At 32.8% G+C, this 19,315-nt stretch overlaps 2 protein-coding genes across 6 annotated transcripts; one reads left to right on the top strand and one right to left on the bottom strand.

Moving 5' to 3' along the window:
* Window positions 1-2,611: 2,611 nt before the first annotated feature.
* On the bottom strand, window positions 2,612-6,220 carry LOC126811348 (SPRY domain-containing SOCS box protein 3). 2 transcript variants are annotated; one of them, XM_050536886.2, is made up of 5 exons: window positions 6,076-6,220; window positions 5,700-5,746; window positions 5,050-5,208; window positions 4,519-4,668; window positions 2,612-3,680 (listed from the first exon to the last, which is right to left on the bottom strand). In XM_050536886.2, the coding sequence occupies exons 2-5, from the start codon at window positions 5,701-5,703 to the stop codon at window positions 3,295-3,297; spliced, it is 699 nt and encodes a 232-aa protein (XP_050392843.2). In that variant the 5' UTR covers window positions 5,704-5,746; window positions 6,076-6,220; the 3' UTR covers window positions 2,612-3,294. The 2 variants fall into 2 exon arrangements, with proteins under 2 accessions (XP_050392843.2, XP_050392840.2); XM_050536883.2 differs by having other exon boundaries at window positions 2,613-3,680; window positions 5,956-6,094.
* Window positions 6,221-6,730: 510 nt separating this feature from the next.
* LOC126811344 (PRKCA-binding protein) lies at window positions 6,731-16,594 on the top strand. Of its 4 annotated transcripts, none has more exons than XM_050536869.2 (10): window positions 6,731-6,967; window positions 8,546-8,792; window positions 10,974-11,040; window positions 11,709-11,798; window positions 12,085-12,201; window positions 13,020-13,153; window positions 13,877-13,969; window positions 14,508-14,608; window positions 14,753-14,847; window positions 15,463-16,594. In XM_050536869.2, exons 1-10 carry the CDS (start codon window positions 6,936-6,938, stop codon window positions 15,732-15,734), a joined length of 1,248 nt encoding a protein of 415 aa, XP_050392826.1. In that variant the 5' UTR covers window positions 6,731-6,935; the 3' UTR covers window positions 15,735-16,594. The 4 variants fall into 4 exon arrangements, with proteins under 4 accessions (XP_050392826.1, XP_050392827.1, XP_050392824.1 ...); XM_050536870.2 differs by having other exon boundaries at window positions 6,734-6,967; window positions 8,546-8,786; XM_050536867.2 differs by lacking the exon at window positions 6,731-6,967 and adding an exon at window positions 7,304-7,649.
* The last annotated feature ends 2,721 nt before the right edge of the window (window positions 16,595-19,315 follow it).

Raw genomic sequence — 19,315 nt, 5'->3', positions numbered from 1 at the left:
GGGGTCATTTCCTCAGATAAAAAAAAAAATATAATTAACAACCATTTTACATGCTGTGTAGGTGACCAGTTTTTCTTGTTATATTTTTTAGTCAAACACAAGACTTTGTTTTGTTATTCAGTCAAATAGTTCTGCTAGATTTTTTTCTGCAGTGTCTGAGTAATGTAGTTCTAAGATATTAATGAAACATGCAGACCTGAACATGTTAATTATTAAGCATTAAAAAATAGAATTAATAATTACCTTAATTACTTATTCGTTGAGCCAAATTATAGATCAAGTTTTTTTTAATATATTTATTACAATGTTAATAATTTATAGGTTTAAATAGGTTTAATTATTGCAACATTTATCTCCTTCATTTAGGGGGGTGGGGGGCTGGGATGGGGTGGATGGCTGAATGGTTAGCGTGTGTGCGTTGCATCATAAGGTCTTTCATTGAGTCAACTGATATGGTTTCGATTCCCCGGTTTCCTCCCACTGCTAAAGTCCCTTACGTGCAAGCAAATTATTGAAATAAAATTAAACCCCAATTCTCTCTCTCTCATTTAAGTTGTTCAGATATAAAAATGTAAAAGAAGTAAATACAAATTTACCTTGCAAAATATTTATTTCCAATTTATCTGTTGTATGTGTATAATATTTTATTTATTGTGTCTTATTTATCGTTCGTTTGAAAACATACCGCAGTCATAAATGTCTCCGTCCATTACTAGATATATATTTTAGACGAAGTTTATTAAATATGGAAACACCAAATATATTTTTTATTTTACAATAAGAATCTCTTAATAAAAATCCAGCCATATACTCTCATATCAACAGAATCAAACAGAAATTTATCAAAGAATTTGAATAAGATTGAATTTCATTGACAGATGTTTGGATATTTAGTTCAATAATTTGTTGTATAAATTATGTTATTCAGTTTACATAATATCAAATTTATAGAATAAAGAAAGAAAATATATTAAATTCTTGTAAGCTGTATCATACATAGCATTATTATCTGTCCTCACATATCTCGTATATCACAGTATACAACTATCTTCATATTTATATGTATAATTACGAGGTGTGCGTATATTTAATAATAATAGTCTGTCAGAATTTGAGCTCTAGACCTTTGAAACGGTAGTAATATTCAAATTCTTGCCTAGACTTATATAAAGCTGCTCGGTTTATAAAATTTATGTTAATTTTGCAAATACTGTAGAACATAAAAATGCTTGAGAAATATCATAAAATCAGAAAAATGAAAATCAATCTGTACATATCTAATGTAACTCCACAATTTAAAAAAAAAAATACTTACATTGACATGTTCTTAGCAATACCAAAGTAATTGACTTTTATACCTTCTTCAGAGAGTTAAAGATTATAGTATAATTTATGCATCTGTTTGTTGTGCCTTTTATAATAATAATGTGGAGTTAAATAAGTTCTGTCTTGGTTGCTTCTCTTAATTATATATATTACCAATACTTGTACTTAAAGAAATGAGAATAATAATCATCAGCCGTCCTATTATAGCTTTGTTATTATATTTTGTGTATAATAGTTGTATTATTGTATTTATCATTGTTTATTTATTATATCATTATCATTTTTATTGTATAGAAATAAATTACCAATATTGTGGGTGAACAAAATTGTATTATGTAGAACAAAGAAAGAGAATTGGAGGAGAAACCAATTTAAGACTCGTCTTTTGACTGGTTTAAAAGAGAAACTTCTGTAACCCATTGCAATCATTGCACCAGATTAATAGTTAAAATCAGTATTTAAGTTATGGTGATAGCAGTGACAGTAACCTTTAATATGACACCTAATGTTTTCCTTTCTCAAATATTGATGTTTTAGTTTACTAATAAAAATGGGAACTGATATGTTAGAAAAATATATAATTTAGAACTGAAAGTGACAAATAATATGCTCATTAAGTCCCCCAGTAACCATCATATTGGTATTGATATTGATGTTTAAACTAGACTGCAACCGTATTTCCTACACTAGTTTGAAAATTTAAAATAGAATTTGTTCATTTCTTTTGAAATATGTAATATCTTGTTGACATGGCAACCAAATTTAAGACCATGTTACGATTGCAAATATATTCAGTTGGAAGTCATTTAAATCAAATACTGTAAAAATAATCCAATAATTAGTAAATTTAACAAATCCTATAAATACGTGACAGAATGATTCTTAGCATAAAACACAATCCAGTTTTGACGAACGATGTGACAAATCCTAATTAATGTTACATTAGACATTTCCATTTGATCAAATGATAAAATAAATTCAATCAAAATTAGTGTAGCTGTCTCTGCAAGAAGAGTGTTAAAAAGGTCAGATTTGTTACTATATCTTAGTAGCTTCTGCTTTTACAAATAGCCTGGGAAAATTACTTTCAAAAATTATGCGGGTCAGCCAGAACAACAACTTTATTTTTTTTTAGGAATAATTTCATCTTAGGACAACATCAACCTCCATTGTACTGACAGCACAAATATAATTATTGAGCATAATAACCATTTAATTCTGTGGCCAAAACCTGGCAAATGTACACCCACCATAAAAACAATCTGAAATTACTACTCCACTTGGAATCTAAAAATAAATGTCTGATTGCCTTAAAGGTCTTCTTAAAGGTTCAATGTACTAAAAACAGAACTAAGCCACCTGTGTATCAATATTTTGAAGATTTTATTATAGAAAATACTGATTACAATGATAAGATGATTGATATGATCTATTTATACATAATACTATTTACTTAAATTATTAATACACACACGGTAACAATAGGTTATGGGAAATAGATTACAGTTTTATACAATGTTATATACATCAATAAACTATATACAGATAACATTTCTGCTGGGAACTAATAACCCAATATCTTCATATGTGCCATTATAAACAGTTTGTGTTGAGGTATTTACATAAACACGTCTTCATAAGCTCAGTATAGGAGCAGAACAGTAGGACGTTAAACCCCATTTCATTTCATTCATTTACATACATTTACAAATATCAAAACACTATTAATTGCCCTTTTCTTGGATTGAATAATCCAGCCTCTGATAGCCCCCGTTCACTGAACTGGAGCTGTCAAGAGGCTGGATTATTCAGTCTACCCTTTCCTTTATACTAACTAGTATAGGTTAATGACTAGAAATCTTAATATAGTAGATCACTTTTTTGATTTCTTTTTCGTTGATAAGTATTCTCCTAAAATCATCATCTAAAGTTATGAATTATCGGCAGCTACGTTTACGTAGATTAATATTACGCCATTTTTATTTGACTTTTGACTATATTAGGTAATGGAAGGGTGTCAACCATGTCGTTGCAAGATAAATTATTTCTAATAATACTACAACACTTCTCACGTAAAGAAATACGTCGACAATATGATCGTCCAATACCTAATTCAGTTTCTGTTGCTGTCGAGCTGACAATGGGATATAACTGTCCTTGTTGTAATCGTCGATCATAGAAAGCCACGCCCATATTTACACCATTTCTATAGAATGTCAGTGTCCCTAAATAGGTATTCAGATGACAACCAATAATCGTTCCTTCATCATAGATTGGATCACAATATTTCCACGATTCACCATTATGATAAATACGACCTTTATACGATAAACCCCAACTCTCTTGATCGATTCCTATAAAAAAAAAACACAACCCAAAACACGTAATTAATGCCTTAAGAAATAATAATAATTATAATCATTTAAATGGTGCTAAATTGGGATAATTTTGAAAGCTTAACTAATTATAAACTGTCTTTAATCTAATACGATAATCCATTCGGGCATTTTATAAGCCCATTAATATGCTGTCTGATTAGCCTATAACGTTATACGACCATAGTTATAAATAGTTCGGCATAGATATAATTTGTGTGATTGGTTATTGAATCCTTGATACAATTATGCTTGGAATAATATATCAAATACATAGATCGACTTTTAAGAAAAAAAATAATAGTCATTAGGCATGTTTGAATGGGGGGGGGGGGGGGCTTTTCTCGAAACTTGTCTGCCGGAAACATAGTTACTTTTAGTGTACTTTAGTAACGGATTCTTATCGGGAAGAGTCCGATAATAATCCGTTACTAAAGTAACTACCGATAACGGAGCTTCACAAATTATGAAGTAAGAAACCAAACATTGTCTAGATGCGCTGTTGACGGTAGTGATCTATACGTGGTGTTTCTAATTGATTTCAGGGTGTGTGTGTGGGGGGGGGGAGTGCGAATGGTTAGCACGTGCGCGCTGTATCATACCGTCGGTCATTGAGTCAACTGGCGTGGTTTCGATTCCCCGGGTTGTACGTGACAAGGAGTAGGGTCGCCTGTCCAACCTCGGTTTTTATCCGGGACCTCAGGTTTCCTCCCACTAGTATGACCCCTACGCGCTATCACCTAGTGGACGTTAAACCCCATTTCTAAACACAATTAAAACCCTCAATAGTGTTGTTAAATGTATAAAATATACAAACCTATAAGATTGACATATTTGTAGTTATTTGTTTGTAATTTAGAATTTTCTGTTCCAACCCCCATCATAACTGATGTTCCACAAGGGGGTTCTAAAAATACGATTTCCCAATAATGTTCACCGTCATTTAAAGCTTTATTTCCTCTCACCCCTGCAATAGATTTAATATTAAATTTACTTAAAATATGATTTATGATCCACATGATGCAACCTTTCTGGCCATATTGGAACTATAAGATGTCATTATCAATAATAATATATCTTAAAATATAAAGTGCGTTTACTTTGAATTCGTCAAAAAAAAAAGCCCTTTTAATTAGTTCCTAAACTTTTGTAGCACATAACTATGTAGTTGCCGACTTAATGACACTGACAGGTGTTACATATAAAAATATTGACAACCAATGTAGCTCCTTCCCTCCTACAAATACGACAAAATATAATATTATATTGTTATTTGCAGTGGTTTCCAGCAGCTGTCACCGCCCAACTGATACCGTACCTTGATATTTATATTTTAATAATTATTCACCTGCAGTTCCTGTGCTAAGATCCACCGGGTCCGTGTAGAAATATGCCGACTTCTTATCATTTGATAAATGGACATCGGAGGATTTATTTTGATAATCCCACACCCAGTTATTTGCATAAAATTCACTCAGTATGGGTCCCCGTTGGTACTTGAAAATTTCTGAGAAAACAAAACGGTTTCTTTATTATTAAGCAATACAAATAAATATTTTAGCACAACAGACAATAAATATTGAATAGCTAATTGACAAATTATTCATATTAATATATATATTTTTTTCTTTAAATTTAAGGAAATATATGAAGGACTATATTTAATCTAGGGGTGTTTTATGTATGACCTGCTTAACCTCAAATATAATTCAAACTGAGGATGGTTGGATGGCCGAATGGTGCGCGCTGCATCATAAGGTCTGTCATTAAGGAGTAGAGTCGCCTGTCCAACGTTGTTGGTTTTCTCCGGGTCCCCAGATTTCCTCCCACTGCTAAAGACCCCTAGACGCAAGCGAATTATTGAAATAAAATTTAACCATACCCCCCCCCCTCTCTCTCTCTCTCTCATATAATACATAATATATAATTGCTTGAATAATAATTCTATATTTTGCGGTGAATATGAAATATTATATAGTATATAATAGACACACTTACCCATATGTTTTAACTGTTTTCTTTTTTAAATTTTATATTCTGTGGATCTGGAATAAACCGGTTATCAGTGATAAAAATGTTTTAAAAGCTGTCCTTGTTAAAGAATTTCGTACATATTTTATCTATATCAAAACAAACACACTTTAAACCACGTGTGGAAAATAAATGCGGCAAGATCACAATTGACTTGATTAAAATCAAGCACATAAAAAACCAAACAGGCTAGAACGTGTATCGCAGCGATTAAAACACTAACCGTATTTAAACTTAATCCTCGAGTACATGTAAAGCAAATGACGGTCTGTTCCCCGACACGTAGTCCAAACAATTATTACCACCATATTAGGGAAATGCAAATTGGACAGCCTTCACTTACTTCCCGGGGACGAATGGCCTTGCTTCAAAGAAATCTTGAACATAGGGTATCTTTGCACTACGATTTTAAGTATTCTGTTATTAAAATCCGCACACATAATGACACCACTTTTCGTCCCAAATTGTAAATTATGCTTATGGTTGCTTTAATGCAATTAATTTGGAACAATAATGGATTACTATCGTTTATTTTTGATTTGTACGGGTTTGTTTATTTACGGTGCGTGTTGTGTTTTGTCCTACTCCCTGGTAAATGATAAAAATATATACCACCAAACTGACATTTATGAGGGTAACATTGTTATGAACAGTTTATTTGGCAAAAAATAATTTTCAAAATTAAACTGGATAAGAAATATTTGAATTATTTATTTGATTTTAAAAGTATCAGTTATCGTTGTCCTTGTATATACAGTTGACAACACCTATTGGAACAGCAAAATTCACTGTAAGTCTAAAATGATTGGTTAGAAAGTGTCACACCCCCACAAGTAAGTCGGTCAATTTTTAATTTGTTTATCAGTACGTATTTGATGAAATGAAATGGGATAAATGTCCTGCTGTTCCGCGTTTTTGATTTTATTTAGGTTTTTTCATCCATGACGTGAACTGTAAAGTTCAAATAAATAAAGCTAGAATAAGTATTATTCAGATTTAACCAAAGTGGGTCTCTTGAACTAAATGGTGGCTCAACGCTCTCGAGCGATAACAGTAGATAGGTTGATGCGGGTCGGTGCTTAACGTTAGCGCATGTGTAATATATTTCTTCTCAACTTCCGCTTCGACTTGTTATGATGATGGTGTTGGAAGCTCGAAAAATATTAATTTAATAATTTGACGCTTGAAAAGAAAGAAATTAGGATGATGGACTATGAAATCGAAGAGGATAAATTGTAAGTCCTTAGTTCACGAAGCTGTATTAACACCCGACTGCAAATTATTGGGTTATTTTCATTTCAAAATTTGTCCAGTTAATTGGTGTTTTTATCCAAAAATGAAAATATTTCATCGTGACGTCTGTCTGTGTCTGTCGTCAAACGCCGCAAATCGACTTAATTTCTCGAAATTTACTCGCCAATAATCTAGATATCGAAATGAATCTGCATATAAACATCTCATGCGTTGTTAAATTGACGCTCTGATGATTTAATTGTCTCCCTGTAAGAGGCAATCACGTGATCCTAACTCACTGGTTGTGGTTGCATATCAACAGCTGTCGCCATATGAATTGGGTATTTACGTGTCAACAAATTGCCTATAATCGCTACACTTATACATGACCTTTATTTCCAGTCATTTTTACCTCGAAATTGATCTAGATGAAGTTGGGCATTCACATCAGTTTTGGACATTTTCATTGATATGGGCTTATAAAAAGCTCTTCACAATGAGTGAATAATAATTTCTCAATTTATATAAGTTATGTTTTATACATTGGGTCTGCATTTGATGAGTGTTAGATATTTAAAATATGAGTTCTGGGTATCAGGAATATTCACTTGTGCCAGAGAATGATATCGAGGATTATTTTATTGATAAAAATAAACACCACCTTTTGCCATGGGAAGACCCCATGTGAGTATACTTAAACTTAGAAAATAGTTATAATTTATACCAAACTTATAATTCAATCTATAATACCAATAGTTTTCAGTACATAAAACTTTTGGCCATAGACGCCCATAGATAGAGGGTGGTCGATGTTGAAATTAAAATCAGATTTATCATAAGTTACGCAACATAATGTAGTAATTATGCAAATAAGTCAATTTATTCCAAATAAATTTTAGAAGATAAAACATTGATCTTTTTAATTACAATTATGAGCTTATTTCTACTAACGATGGATGATACATGTAGAGTAAGATATCTTGGGGCACTAGTTCTATGCAACGTTTTGACTACTGATCTACTCATTATAAAGTAAATCTGATCAGTGTCATTTGGCTCTCGAAGTGATCACATTTACTGAAGTAGAGCTATATGTACAAATTGTTAGGTGCTGTACTTGAGACAGGGCATGCTGAACACAACCTGTGAGAGAGATGTTGTCTTGTGGCAGTTTTATATTCATCTTACCATTGATTAGGTTTTCACAATTTGTGGGAATATATTGTCATTACACATGCCCATCCATCCATCCACAATGCTATCGGAAATCAGACTTGCCAATCAATTATGTGTAGTTGTTTTACTCATGACCATAACAACTTGAAAGCCATTGACCAAAAAGCTAATGATGGTTGTATTGGCTTTTTACTTTCACAAAGAAATTATCAGTGTTGTTCCTTTAAGACATATAAATGTAGAAATTGTTTCTGTAAATCTATGTATACCAATTAAGTTTTGATGAAGTAGATTGTGCGGGAATACATCCATATACATACTATTTGTTTTATCAATGCATGCAATGTTTAACAGTTTTTAATTTGTTGTTATTTATAAGAACATTGGTTTTTTTTTTGTTATAGGGGTATGACAGTGTCATCTGGTCATGTAAATTTAAAGAAAGATGGCCAGAATTTGATTGGTATCAGTATAGGGGGTGGTGCACCTCTGTGTCCTTGTCTCTATGTTGTACAAGTATTTGACAATACCCCAGCAGCTAAAGAAGGTTCTTTGGCTGCAGGAGATGAAATTGTTGGTGTAAATGGTCAATCAGTTAAAGGTAGAACCAAAGTAGAGGTGGCTAGAGCCATTCAGTCTATTAAGGTGAGAGTATGTATCAGTTCATTATCTAGGGTTCAAATAATTCTTATATGTAAATTGCTACAGTTATTTATACCATAATATATATTAATAGATAAAATATACTGTTAGTAATCCAGTTTTTATTGATTTTCTCTGCATTTATTGAAATAAATAGAACATGTTAAACTAGAATAATGATTGTTTGATGACTCATAGGGTTTGTATTGAATAAACCTATTCTGTCCAGTAACTATTATTAGCTAAGTAAATTATGAGTACATCTCTATGTTGACAGAAATATAAATTTTATACATGCACAATTGATTTTGATACCATTGAACATAATGTATCTGTTGCATCATTGGTGCAAATGAAGCATCATGCATGTAACAATATACTGGTGTGGTATATTGATGATGCGATTTCTGCTGAATGAACAAAAAAATCTTCTCTGGAAATATTTCATTTTTAAATATCAAAATCTTAATTTTTGCAATCAATGTCTCATTGAGCTGTTTGTTGTCTTTTAGAACGCTCACACAAATAACATATTCACCTTATTGTCCCCCCGCTTTTCAAAGAAAGCAGGGGACTATTAAAATACATCTATCTGTCTGTCCTTCCCACTTTTTGGGGCACAATAACTCTGCTTCTAATTGAGCAAAAATCTTCAAACTTGGTGTATGTGTTTATTAGGTGAAGCCTTGACTGAGTTCGAGGATGAGCATTAGACTAATAGACTAAGCACAGATACACAATTTGATTGGTCGATACTTTGGGACGTGATAACTTTGCTTTTAATTAGAGCAAAGTGATGAAACTTGGTGTATAGTTTCATTACATCAATACTTTGACTAAATTCGATAATGATCATTTTTGGCTGAGATTAAGCAGAGTGGTAAGCAATTTGATTGGTTGAGACTTTAAAACTGGACAACTTTGATTCTAATTGAGTGAGAATGGTGAAACTTTACATATATCATTACATCAATACCTTGACTAAATTCAATGATGCACATTTCCTATAGTTTAATTACATGATGAGCAATTTGATTGGTCAAGACATTGCAGCTCAACAACTTTGATTCTAATTGAGTGAGAATGGTGAAACTTGGCTTATATCATTACATCAATACCTTGACTAAGTTCCATGATGTGCAATTTGATTGGTCGAGACTTTGAAGCTTAACAACTTTGATTCTAATTAATTGAGAATGGTGAAACTTGGCATATATCATTACATCAATAACATGATTAAGTTTGATACTGCACATTTCCTATAGTTTCATTACATCAGTACCTTGACTAAGTTCAGTAATGACCAATTTCTGCTTCAATGTTTTGAGACATGATAACCCTGATTCTAATTGAGAGTGTGAAACTTGGAGTACATCAATTCCTTGATTAAGTTCGATGATGAGAATTTTCAGATCAGACTAAGTAGCAATAGGTGATTTGATTGGTCATAACTTTGGAACACAATACCTCTACTTTCAATTCAGGTAGAATGTTCAGTTTTGGTGTAGATTCTCATTTACTGATGATCCAAATGTTCTGCTAGGGCTAAACAGGCTAATTTGCTTGGTTAAGACATGACTGTTTCAATAATGAACATTTTGTTCTCAAATTAAACACCGTTAAAGGCTCAATACCACTCTTGTTGTAACTGAATAATATGTCCCAATCTTTATTCTGGTCAACAAATTTGACTATATTACAATATTCCAATTAATTGGTGATACAAATTTCATCTTAACACACCTAATTTAAAAAAATTGGAAAAATTCAACTAAATGATTTGAAAAGCCTAACGTAAACCATTTCAAATGTGACTTGGATTTAAAAATATTTTCGAATCCTCTTGACAAGTAAAATAGGATGTAATGGATAATTTACACAACAGGTAGGCCACTTAAACATCTAGTACTTAGAATAAGGCTATTATTTATTTTCTGGGGCTGTTAAGCCAGCAAGAGTGTTATTGTCTCTTTAAGCAAAATGATTGATGCTTTGCAAACAGATAAATATGCAATTAAAGTATGTGTGTCATCTATTTATTTTTTTAATTTGGCAGGGGACATTAGCCTCACTGTTGACTTGTTATCATCTAGTCTAGTTGGATGCCTCACTGTTGACTTTTTATCATCTACATGTATTTTAGTTAGATTTTTACTCTATCTATAATTCTCTACTATATTTCTTTTATAGAGTGAAGTAACAATAAACTATAATAAATTACATGCTGATCCACGACAAGGCAAATCACTTGATATAGGTAAATTAAATTTATATATCCTCTCCTTTTAATTTCTTTTTCTTTTTTTGCACTGTATGTCCTCATAATAACATTGTATTTATTCCTACATTGTTAAATATTTTTCAAACAGGTTTTTTTTTTTAAAATCACTATCAATTACTTCCTTTAGGACTTTGCATTTAGGACATTAAACTTCATTTTTCCTGGGCTTTGCATCATAAGGTCTGTCATTGAGTCAAGTGGCATGGTTTTGATTCCCAGCTTGTAACGTGACAAGGAGTTGGGTCACCTGTCCAACCGCATGGGGTTTCTCTGGGTGATCCAGTTTCCTCCTACTGCTAAAGACCCCTAGACGCAAGCGAATTAATGAAATAAAATTGAACGATATGTTAGTCTCGAAATGACCTAGTTTGTATCAAGTGGAGGTTAAACTAAACTCTCTCTCTCTCTCTCTCTCATTGTTAATCCCAAAATGACCTAGTTTGTGTCCAGTGGGACATTAAGGGAAAACCCCCATCTCTCTCTCTCTCTCTCTCTCTCTCTCTCTCTTTCTCTCTTATTCCAGTGGTGCATGTTAGTCTATCTAATGCAGGAGTGCAATAAGCAACTCATATTCAAATGTAGATCACATATGGATTCACCTATTATCCCAAAACATTAAAGCCTATTTTAAAATTCTTTTCCAGTATTAAAGAAAATCAAACATAAAGTTGTGGAGTCTATGAGTTCAAATACAGCAGATGCTTTAGGTTTAAGTAGAGCTATACTTTGTAATGGTAGGTACACAGCCAGTTATTATAGAATTTAATGTTTTATAATAATTTGTTGAAATAGTAGCTATTTCACAAGTTATGATGTGTGACAGATCAATTAAATTTCTATTCATTCTAATTTCATATTTTTCACAAATACACATAAAAATGGGTGTATTTTTTATATTCATGGAAAATGGCTAAATGATAATCAATACAAACACAAAAGAGCTTTAGAAGTTATTGTGTAAAATTAGTTTTGTTCCAAACTCTTTTTAACCTATTTAAATATATATATTATCTCTTCCAGATGGTTTGTTAAAGAAATTAGAAGAATTAGAGGGTTGTGCTAATATGTATCAAGCTCTAATTGATCAAACTAAGAAATTATTACGTGCTACATTTGAACTATCACAATCACATAAAGGTTAGTTGTAAACAAAGTGTTTTGTTGTTGTTTTCTGGGAAATGAAATGAAATGGCGTTTAACGTCCTCCTGTCTGCTTCGACTGGGTTAATGAAGACGGGCATACACCTTCCAGTGTGCGATGAGAGAAATTTTGCCCAGGCAGCGGTGCTATGGCCTCTCTTATATAGAATTCTAACTGCCAAGGGATCTTTTATGTGCATACCAATGTGTACACGGTACATTGTTTTTCATCCCATCCAAACAACTAGACAGCTGTCCTTGTCAGGCCATCCAAACCGAGGTCCCGTGTATACATTGGAATGCACGTAAAAGATCCCTTGGCAGTTGGAATTCGATATAAGAGTAGGCGATAGTGCCGCTGCCCGGGCAAAATTTCCCTCATAGCACACTGTATGGCGTATGCCCGTCTTCATTAGCCCAGGTTAGGAGCAGAACAGTAGGACGTTAAACCCCATTTCATTTCATTTCATTTTGTCAGGCCATCCATCCTGCACCACTGACAAGGGAAACCACGCTGGAAAATTCTGATGAATATCAAGTTTGTAGTTGATCTAATCCAGACAGGAAACATCTAACACAAATTTTCTCTTAGCCTACAAATCAATAAATTGTTTCAATGGCATTTAGTAATTGAACTGGAATATACAGGTCACAATTCTATGGAATACAATTATTACTGAGCGACGTTTCGACTAAGCTTTTCTAGTCAGTATATACAAACCAATAATTTGTATTTTGTGAAAAGACGAAACCTGTCCAACCACATGTAACTACTTTGTCTTTTGAAAATGTGTGAAGATTTGTTTTAATTTCAGCTTTTGGTGAAGTGTTCAATTGTATTGGAGTAAGAGAACCACAGCCGGCCGCCAGTGAAGCATTTTCTATGTTTGGTGAAGCTCATAGAAGTATGGAGAAATTTGCAATCAAAATGTTAAAAACAGTAAAACCTGTAAGTGTGTCATCTATTTAATTTTTATATCGAGTTTATTTCAATTTTTATTTCAAATTTAATTTTATATCGTGTATAATTTCATGGATTTATTTACGCAACCTACTGTCAGTTTTTATTTCAAATTTAATTTTATATCGTGTATAATTTCATGGATTTATTTATGCAACCTACTGTCAATTTTTATTTCAAATTTTAGAGAACAAAATAAAGGTAATTGCGACAACAACATAACTTTTTCCGGTGACAAAAATCTTTGAAGTTTAGAAAAACATCAGATTATTGGGACTAACTTAACTTTTTCAGGGGACACAAATCCTTTAGTGGGCCCATTTCAGGAAAGATTAATACACCTTTGCATGAATAACTTTATTCTCGTATAGGTTTACCTGAAAATTTGTATGTAGATGTGACAAGGACAGCTGTCTAGTAGTTTAGATGACACGAAAAACCGAGGTCCCGTGTACACATTGGCGTGCACGTAAAAGATCCCTTGATAGTTGGAATTCGATATAAGCATAGGCTAAAGTGCCGCTGTCCGGGCAAAATTTCCGTCATACTCATAGCACACTGTATGGCGTATACCCGTCTTCATTAGCCCAGTTCGGAGCAGAACAGTAGGACGTTAAACCCCATTTCATTTCATTTGTATGAAGATGATGATTTTAAGTTAAATTAGGTTATTAGTTGATCTAATATTGATGTCTTTTATTTATTCTTTAGATGATCTCCGATTTGAATACATTTTTACATAAAGCTGTTCCAGACACAAGATTAACAGTTAAAAAATACTTAGATGCTAAATTTGAATATTTGGTGAGTTCTCACTTATTTATGTAAATGTATTTCATTCTAACTAAATTTAAAGTGGGAGGGGCTGTTATTTCCTATTATTTGAAATGGATGAGGTGGGCTACAAATGTGGATAAACTATTATTTAGACATTTATTCACATGACAAACCAATCATAAACTCTCTAGACCATTAGATGGCAGATATCTAAACGGATTGAAACAAGATCACCATTTAATGATTTAATTTATAAATAGTTGATCAAGGCTTGATTTCGATTAACAAGTGCCGTCGCTACTATATGTCACATCTTGTCAAACACTCAAACGTCAAACAGTCATAACTTTGTTTAGATGAAATTAATTTGAATGGAATTTCCAATATATCCATTTTGAATCATCTGTTTTTAAACTATTATAGCAAGAACGATCAGCTTTATTTAAATCTTACACAATGCATCTGTAAAACTAATTTGAGGGCGAATAAATGGACAAAATCACCAGTTATCTATTTTTGAACCTTTTTTTTTGCAGTAACTGACTTGTCACTTGTTTTTTTTTAGTCATATTGTCTGAAAGTAAAAGAAATGGATGATGAAGAATACAGTTATGCTGCTTTACAAGAACCTTTATATAGAGTAGAAACAGGAAACTATGAATACAGGTTTGTCTTATAACTAACAACTTTTATCCATTCTGAAAATATGTTGAAAAATGGATTGTGTTCCTTTTTTTTTAAAAAAAATCAATTCTTAATAAATCAACAGTAAAAATACAATAGTCTTAACAAATATTGTTAAATTTGTAGGTTAGTTCTAAGATGTCGACAAGAAGCTAGGACTAGATTTGCTAAGATGCGATCCGATGTTATGGTGAAAATGGAATTATTAGACCAAAAACATGGTAAGTAATTGAAATTCTGTACTTTTCCTGTATTTCTAAAGTCAATGATGAGTATATCATTGAGTTGATGGGGAAAAAAAAGCCAACTGAAATAAATGTATTAATTATTTGCACATTTATCTTTTGGAAAGTATCGTGCAATCAAACAACTTATTAATACTGAAGCAGAAAGTGCTAATTCTTGAATTTAGTCAAGGTTTTAATGTAGTGGAACTACACACCAACTTTCATCACTCTTAACTCAATTAAAATCAAAGTTCAAGTCCCAAAGCATTGAACAATCAAATTGCTTAGCTTTGTTTGACCTTAACAGAAAATGCTCATCATCAAGACAAATGAACACCTACACCAAGTTCAAACATTCTAGCTCTATTAGAAGCAGATTTACTGTTTCCGCAAAAGCGTGACAGACAGACCAATTTTAATAGTCTCCTGCTCTCTTCAAAAAGTGGGGTGGGGGGTAAGAATCAAATTCTTCTGGAAATGTTTTGTACATTTCTCTTCTAAGCAGTATCTCCACATTTTTAGATTATTCTACATTAATATTTTGAATGGATATTTGCCTTTTTTTTTCTACATACAAATCCTTTAAAAAATTTGATTGTCTTCTTACAGTTCAAGACATCGTTTTTCAACTACAGAAATTTGTGTCGGCAATGTCCAAGTATCATAATGAGTGTCATGGTGTTATGAAAGAGGCTGTAGTATTTCCTATTGAAGTAGACCTGTCTCGTGGCACCTTCACATATGACACATCAAATCAATTTGATGAAGATGAAGATGAGGAGGAAGAAGAAGAAGATGATGATGATGATGAGACAGTTCGAGCTGTAACGGAAAGTGATAATACCATTACAGAATGTGGAGATCTAATCAGTACTGATTAACTTTTTTTTCTTTTTTTTTTTACTAGTCTTTGAGACAGAAAACACCTTATTCGCCCAATCATTCATTTGTATAAACTAAACTGTTTATGTAATATAACTATTATAATTTCGTTTTTTTTTTCACCTTAGAGAAGTGTGTACATTATTCCATTTAAAAAGATATCCAATTGATTATTCCAATTTAAAAAGATATCCAATTAATTATTCCAATTTAAAAAGATATACAATTAATTATTCCAATTTAAAAAGATATCCAATTAATTATTCCAATTTAAAAAGATATACAATTAATTATTCAAATTTAAAAAGATATCCAATTAATTATCCAAATTTAAACAGATATCCAAAAAAGATATCATTTTGATTATTCCAATTTAAAAAGATATCCAATTATTCAAATTTAAAAAGGTATCCAATTAATTATTCCAATTTGAAAAGATATCCAAAAAAGATATCCTATTGATTATTTTAATTTAAAAAGATATCCTATTGAAAAAGATATCCTATTGATTATTCCAATTTAAAAAGATATCCTATTGATAATATAATTCTAATTCAAAAAGACATCTGATTATTTATTCCAATTCAAAAAGATATCTGAATCTCAGTAGTACACAAGATAAATCCTACTATATCTTACAATGGTATATAGAATATACCATATATGATAAAGATATTCAATAATATTATGTATGTTGTTATAAATTATTATATATTTGTTGAATTGTACTCAGTCCAGTGTACTTGTAGTTTGTGATAATATACATTCCTATGTTTGTTTTGATAAAGGTATTGAGTTCATTAAAAATGTGCTTTTGTCTTAACAGATGTTGTCTGTGCAATAAAACTTATGAAATATGTCTAGTTGTAGACTATATTAGTGGGTTTATTTTATGTGCCTACATGTGGACATATATTGGAATCACCTTTCCATTAAGGGAATATGTATTTTGAGAAAATCAGATGGAGGCAGACCACCATTAAATTTCACCATCTCGGTACCCACGAATTGTAGTTTGTCTTTTTATAGCAATTCTCTCTCTCTCTCTCTCTCTTTTCTCCCCTTTTGCATGCCCATTTTTGTTGATTTTTTGGTCTAGAATGGACCAAGAGGGTTTGAATTAACATTTTCTGCCAGGTTTTGGTAAATATTCATGATTTTGAGGCGGAAGGATAACAGGGTTATCAGGTTGGCTACTGCGATATGTGCGGCAACTAGTTACATGTTTTTAGTATTCTTCAAGTTTGTGTATCTCAAAATTTTGGTGGTCAACCTCATACAAATTTTAGTGCAAAGACATGACCATTTGTTCCTCTGTCTGTAGTGAAAAGCATTCAGCCCAACGAGAATTTGGGGAAAAGTTGGAGGTGGGCAAAGAGGCCAGAATTAACATTGAAGTCGATGGGGAAATTAATGGTGGTCTGCCTCCAGATAATATATTTAGAGTTATCTCCCTTTTTTGCATAACACTATCTAAACAAATGAAATGAAATGGGGTTTAACGTCCTACTGTTCTGCTCCTATACTAGGCTAATGAAGAGGGGCATATGCCATACAGTGTGCAATGAGGGAAATTTTGCCCGGGCAGCGGCACTAACGCCTACTCTTATATCGGATTTCAACTGCCAAGGGATCTTTTACGTGCATTCCAATGTATACACGGGACCTCGGTTTTTCGTATCATCCGAAGGACTAGACAGCTGTCCTTGTCAGCATTATAGAGGGCTCAGTTTTAGGGTAATATTTTTATGGCCCATGATTTTCTGTCTGAGCTCTTTGTTCAAATTTCTTGAAAATATTGTAAACCTGATAGAGGCTGTAATTTTTAACAGGATTTATTTCAAATTTGGTGTTGAGCATTGTGGTCTAGAGAGAGATTAACGTCCACTTGACACAAACTAGGTCATTTCGGGACTAACATATGGTTTAATTTATTTCAATAATTCGCTTGCGCATAGGTGTCTTTAGCAGTGGGAGAAAACCCTGAGGTTGGACAGGCGACCCTACTCCTTGTCAATTACAACTGGGGATTCGAAACCACGCCAGTCGACTCAATGACAGACTTTATGATACAGCGCGCGCATGCTAACCATTCAGCCATCCACCCCCCCCCCTTGTGGTCTAGAGAGGGTGAACTAATTATATTCAAAGTTTATAGTGACCTTTTCCAGGAGTTATTCTGTAAACGTGATAGCCGCTACAGTTTGTAACAGATTTATTTCAAATTTGATGTGAAGTATTGTGGTCTTGAAAGCATGAACTCTGCATTTAGTAAATTTCCTTTCAGGAGGCATTCTGTAAATGCGATAGACGCTACAGCTTTGAAACAGATTCTATTCAAATTTGCTGACAAGCATTGGGGCCACAAAAGGACGAAAACATCGATATTCAACTTTGTTGTGAATTACCCTACTTTTCCAAAAATGTTCTGGATGCAGAAAAGGTTATTTTTTAAAAAAAAAAAAAAAAAGCATAAGAACACAATGGAGATTAGATTTCTTTAAGGCATAAACCTTCATTAACCAAGTTTCTTTTTGATAAAACTTCAGTCTGTCTATGACTTTGGTTTTCCAAATTGGTTATCTATAGAAGATCCCTCAAGTATCAATATCGCCTTAGTGAAATTCCATGCCATTCTGTATAGTTGCATGTTCATTATAATTTCTGATACAGGGCCCTTATTCACGAAAACTTAAACTAAGATAAAATCGAAATTTTAAGAAATACTGCAATTCGATTGGCTGACCAGTAAAATCAATTTGCATATATCCAATGAAGTTGCAGTATTTCTTAAAATTTCGATTTTATCTTAGTTTAAGTTTTCGTGAATAAGGGCCCAGGACAGCGAGCCTTACACAGACAGCTGTCTACTCTTTCGGTTGGGACAAAAAACCAGGGTCCTGTGTACACATTGGCGTGAACATAAAGGATCCCTTGGCAGTTGGAATTAGATATAAGAGTTAGCCATAGTGCCGCCGCCCGGGCAAAATTTCCCTCATAGCACACTGTGCGGGCGTATGCCCGTCTTCATTAGCTCAGTCGGAACATGACGTTAAAACCCATTTCATTTAAATGTAATTTCAGATCAAGTGCTCCAACATGTACTAAATTAGTTGATGTGAAACCCCATTCGTTTATCTACACCTCGATGGACCCTTCAACGTGGGGGGGGGGGGGGGGGCAGGGGTCTAAAGCCAATTCTTAAACAATAAAAAACTTCAGGCTGGCAAAACCGGTAACAAAATTAGAATTGGAAGCATAATCACAGTTGCCAAGCCATCACTGACAAGGTGAAACAAGGCTGGAAAATCAAATCTAGAGTAACTTTTGCTGGCCAACACCTGAATTGAAATCAGAACCAGTGAATATTACCACTCAAAATGCTATGAAAGACTGCAATCAGAAGGGCTGACTGAGGTTCTTTACACATGAAATCGATGGCTTTTTTTTTTTTTTTTAATGAATTCAGGTTTTTCGCTTATGGATCCTCAAGGTCATAATTTTTTTTTTTGGATTTTAAAACCATTCATGTAATTATGGTTGATATCGAATTTCGCAAAAATCCTTCCTAAACTTCCTG

This window comes from Patella vulgata, chromosome 2, assembly GCF_932274485.2.
Source record: "Patella vulgata chromosome 2, xgPatVulg1.2, whole genome shotgun sequence".
Taxonomy (NCBI): Eukaryota; Metazoa; Mollusca; class Gastropoda; family Patellidae; genus Patella; species Patella vulgata.
The sequence above is the reverse complement of the archived record's forward strand: the minus strand, read 5'-3'. Positions and strand labels throughout refer to the sequence as shown.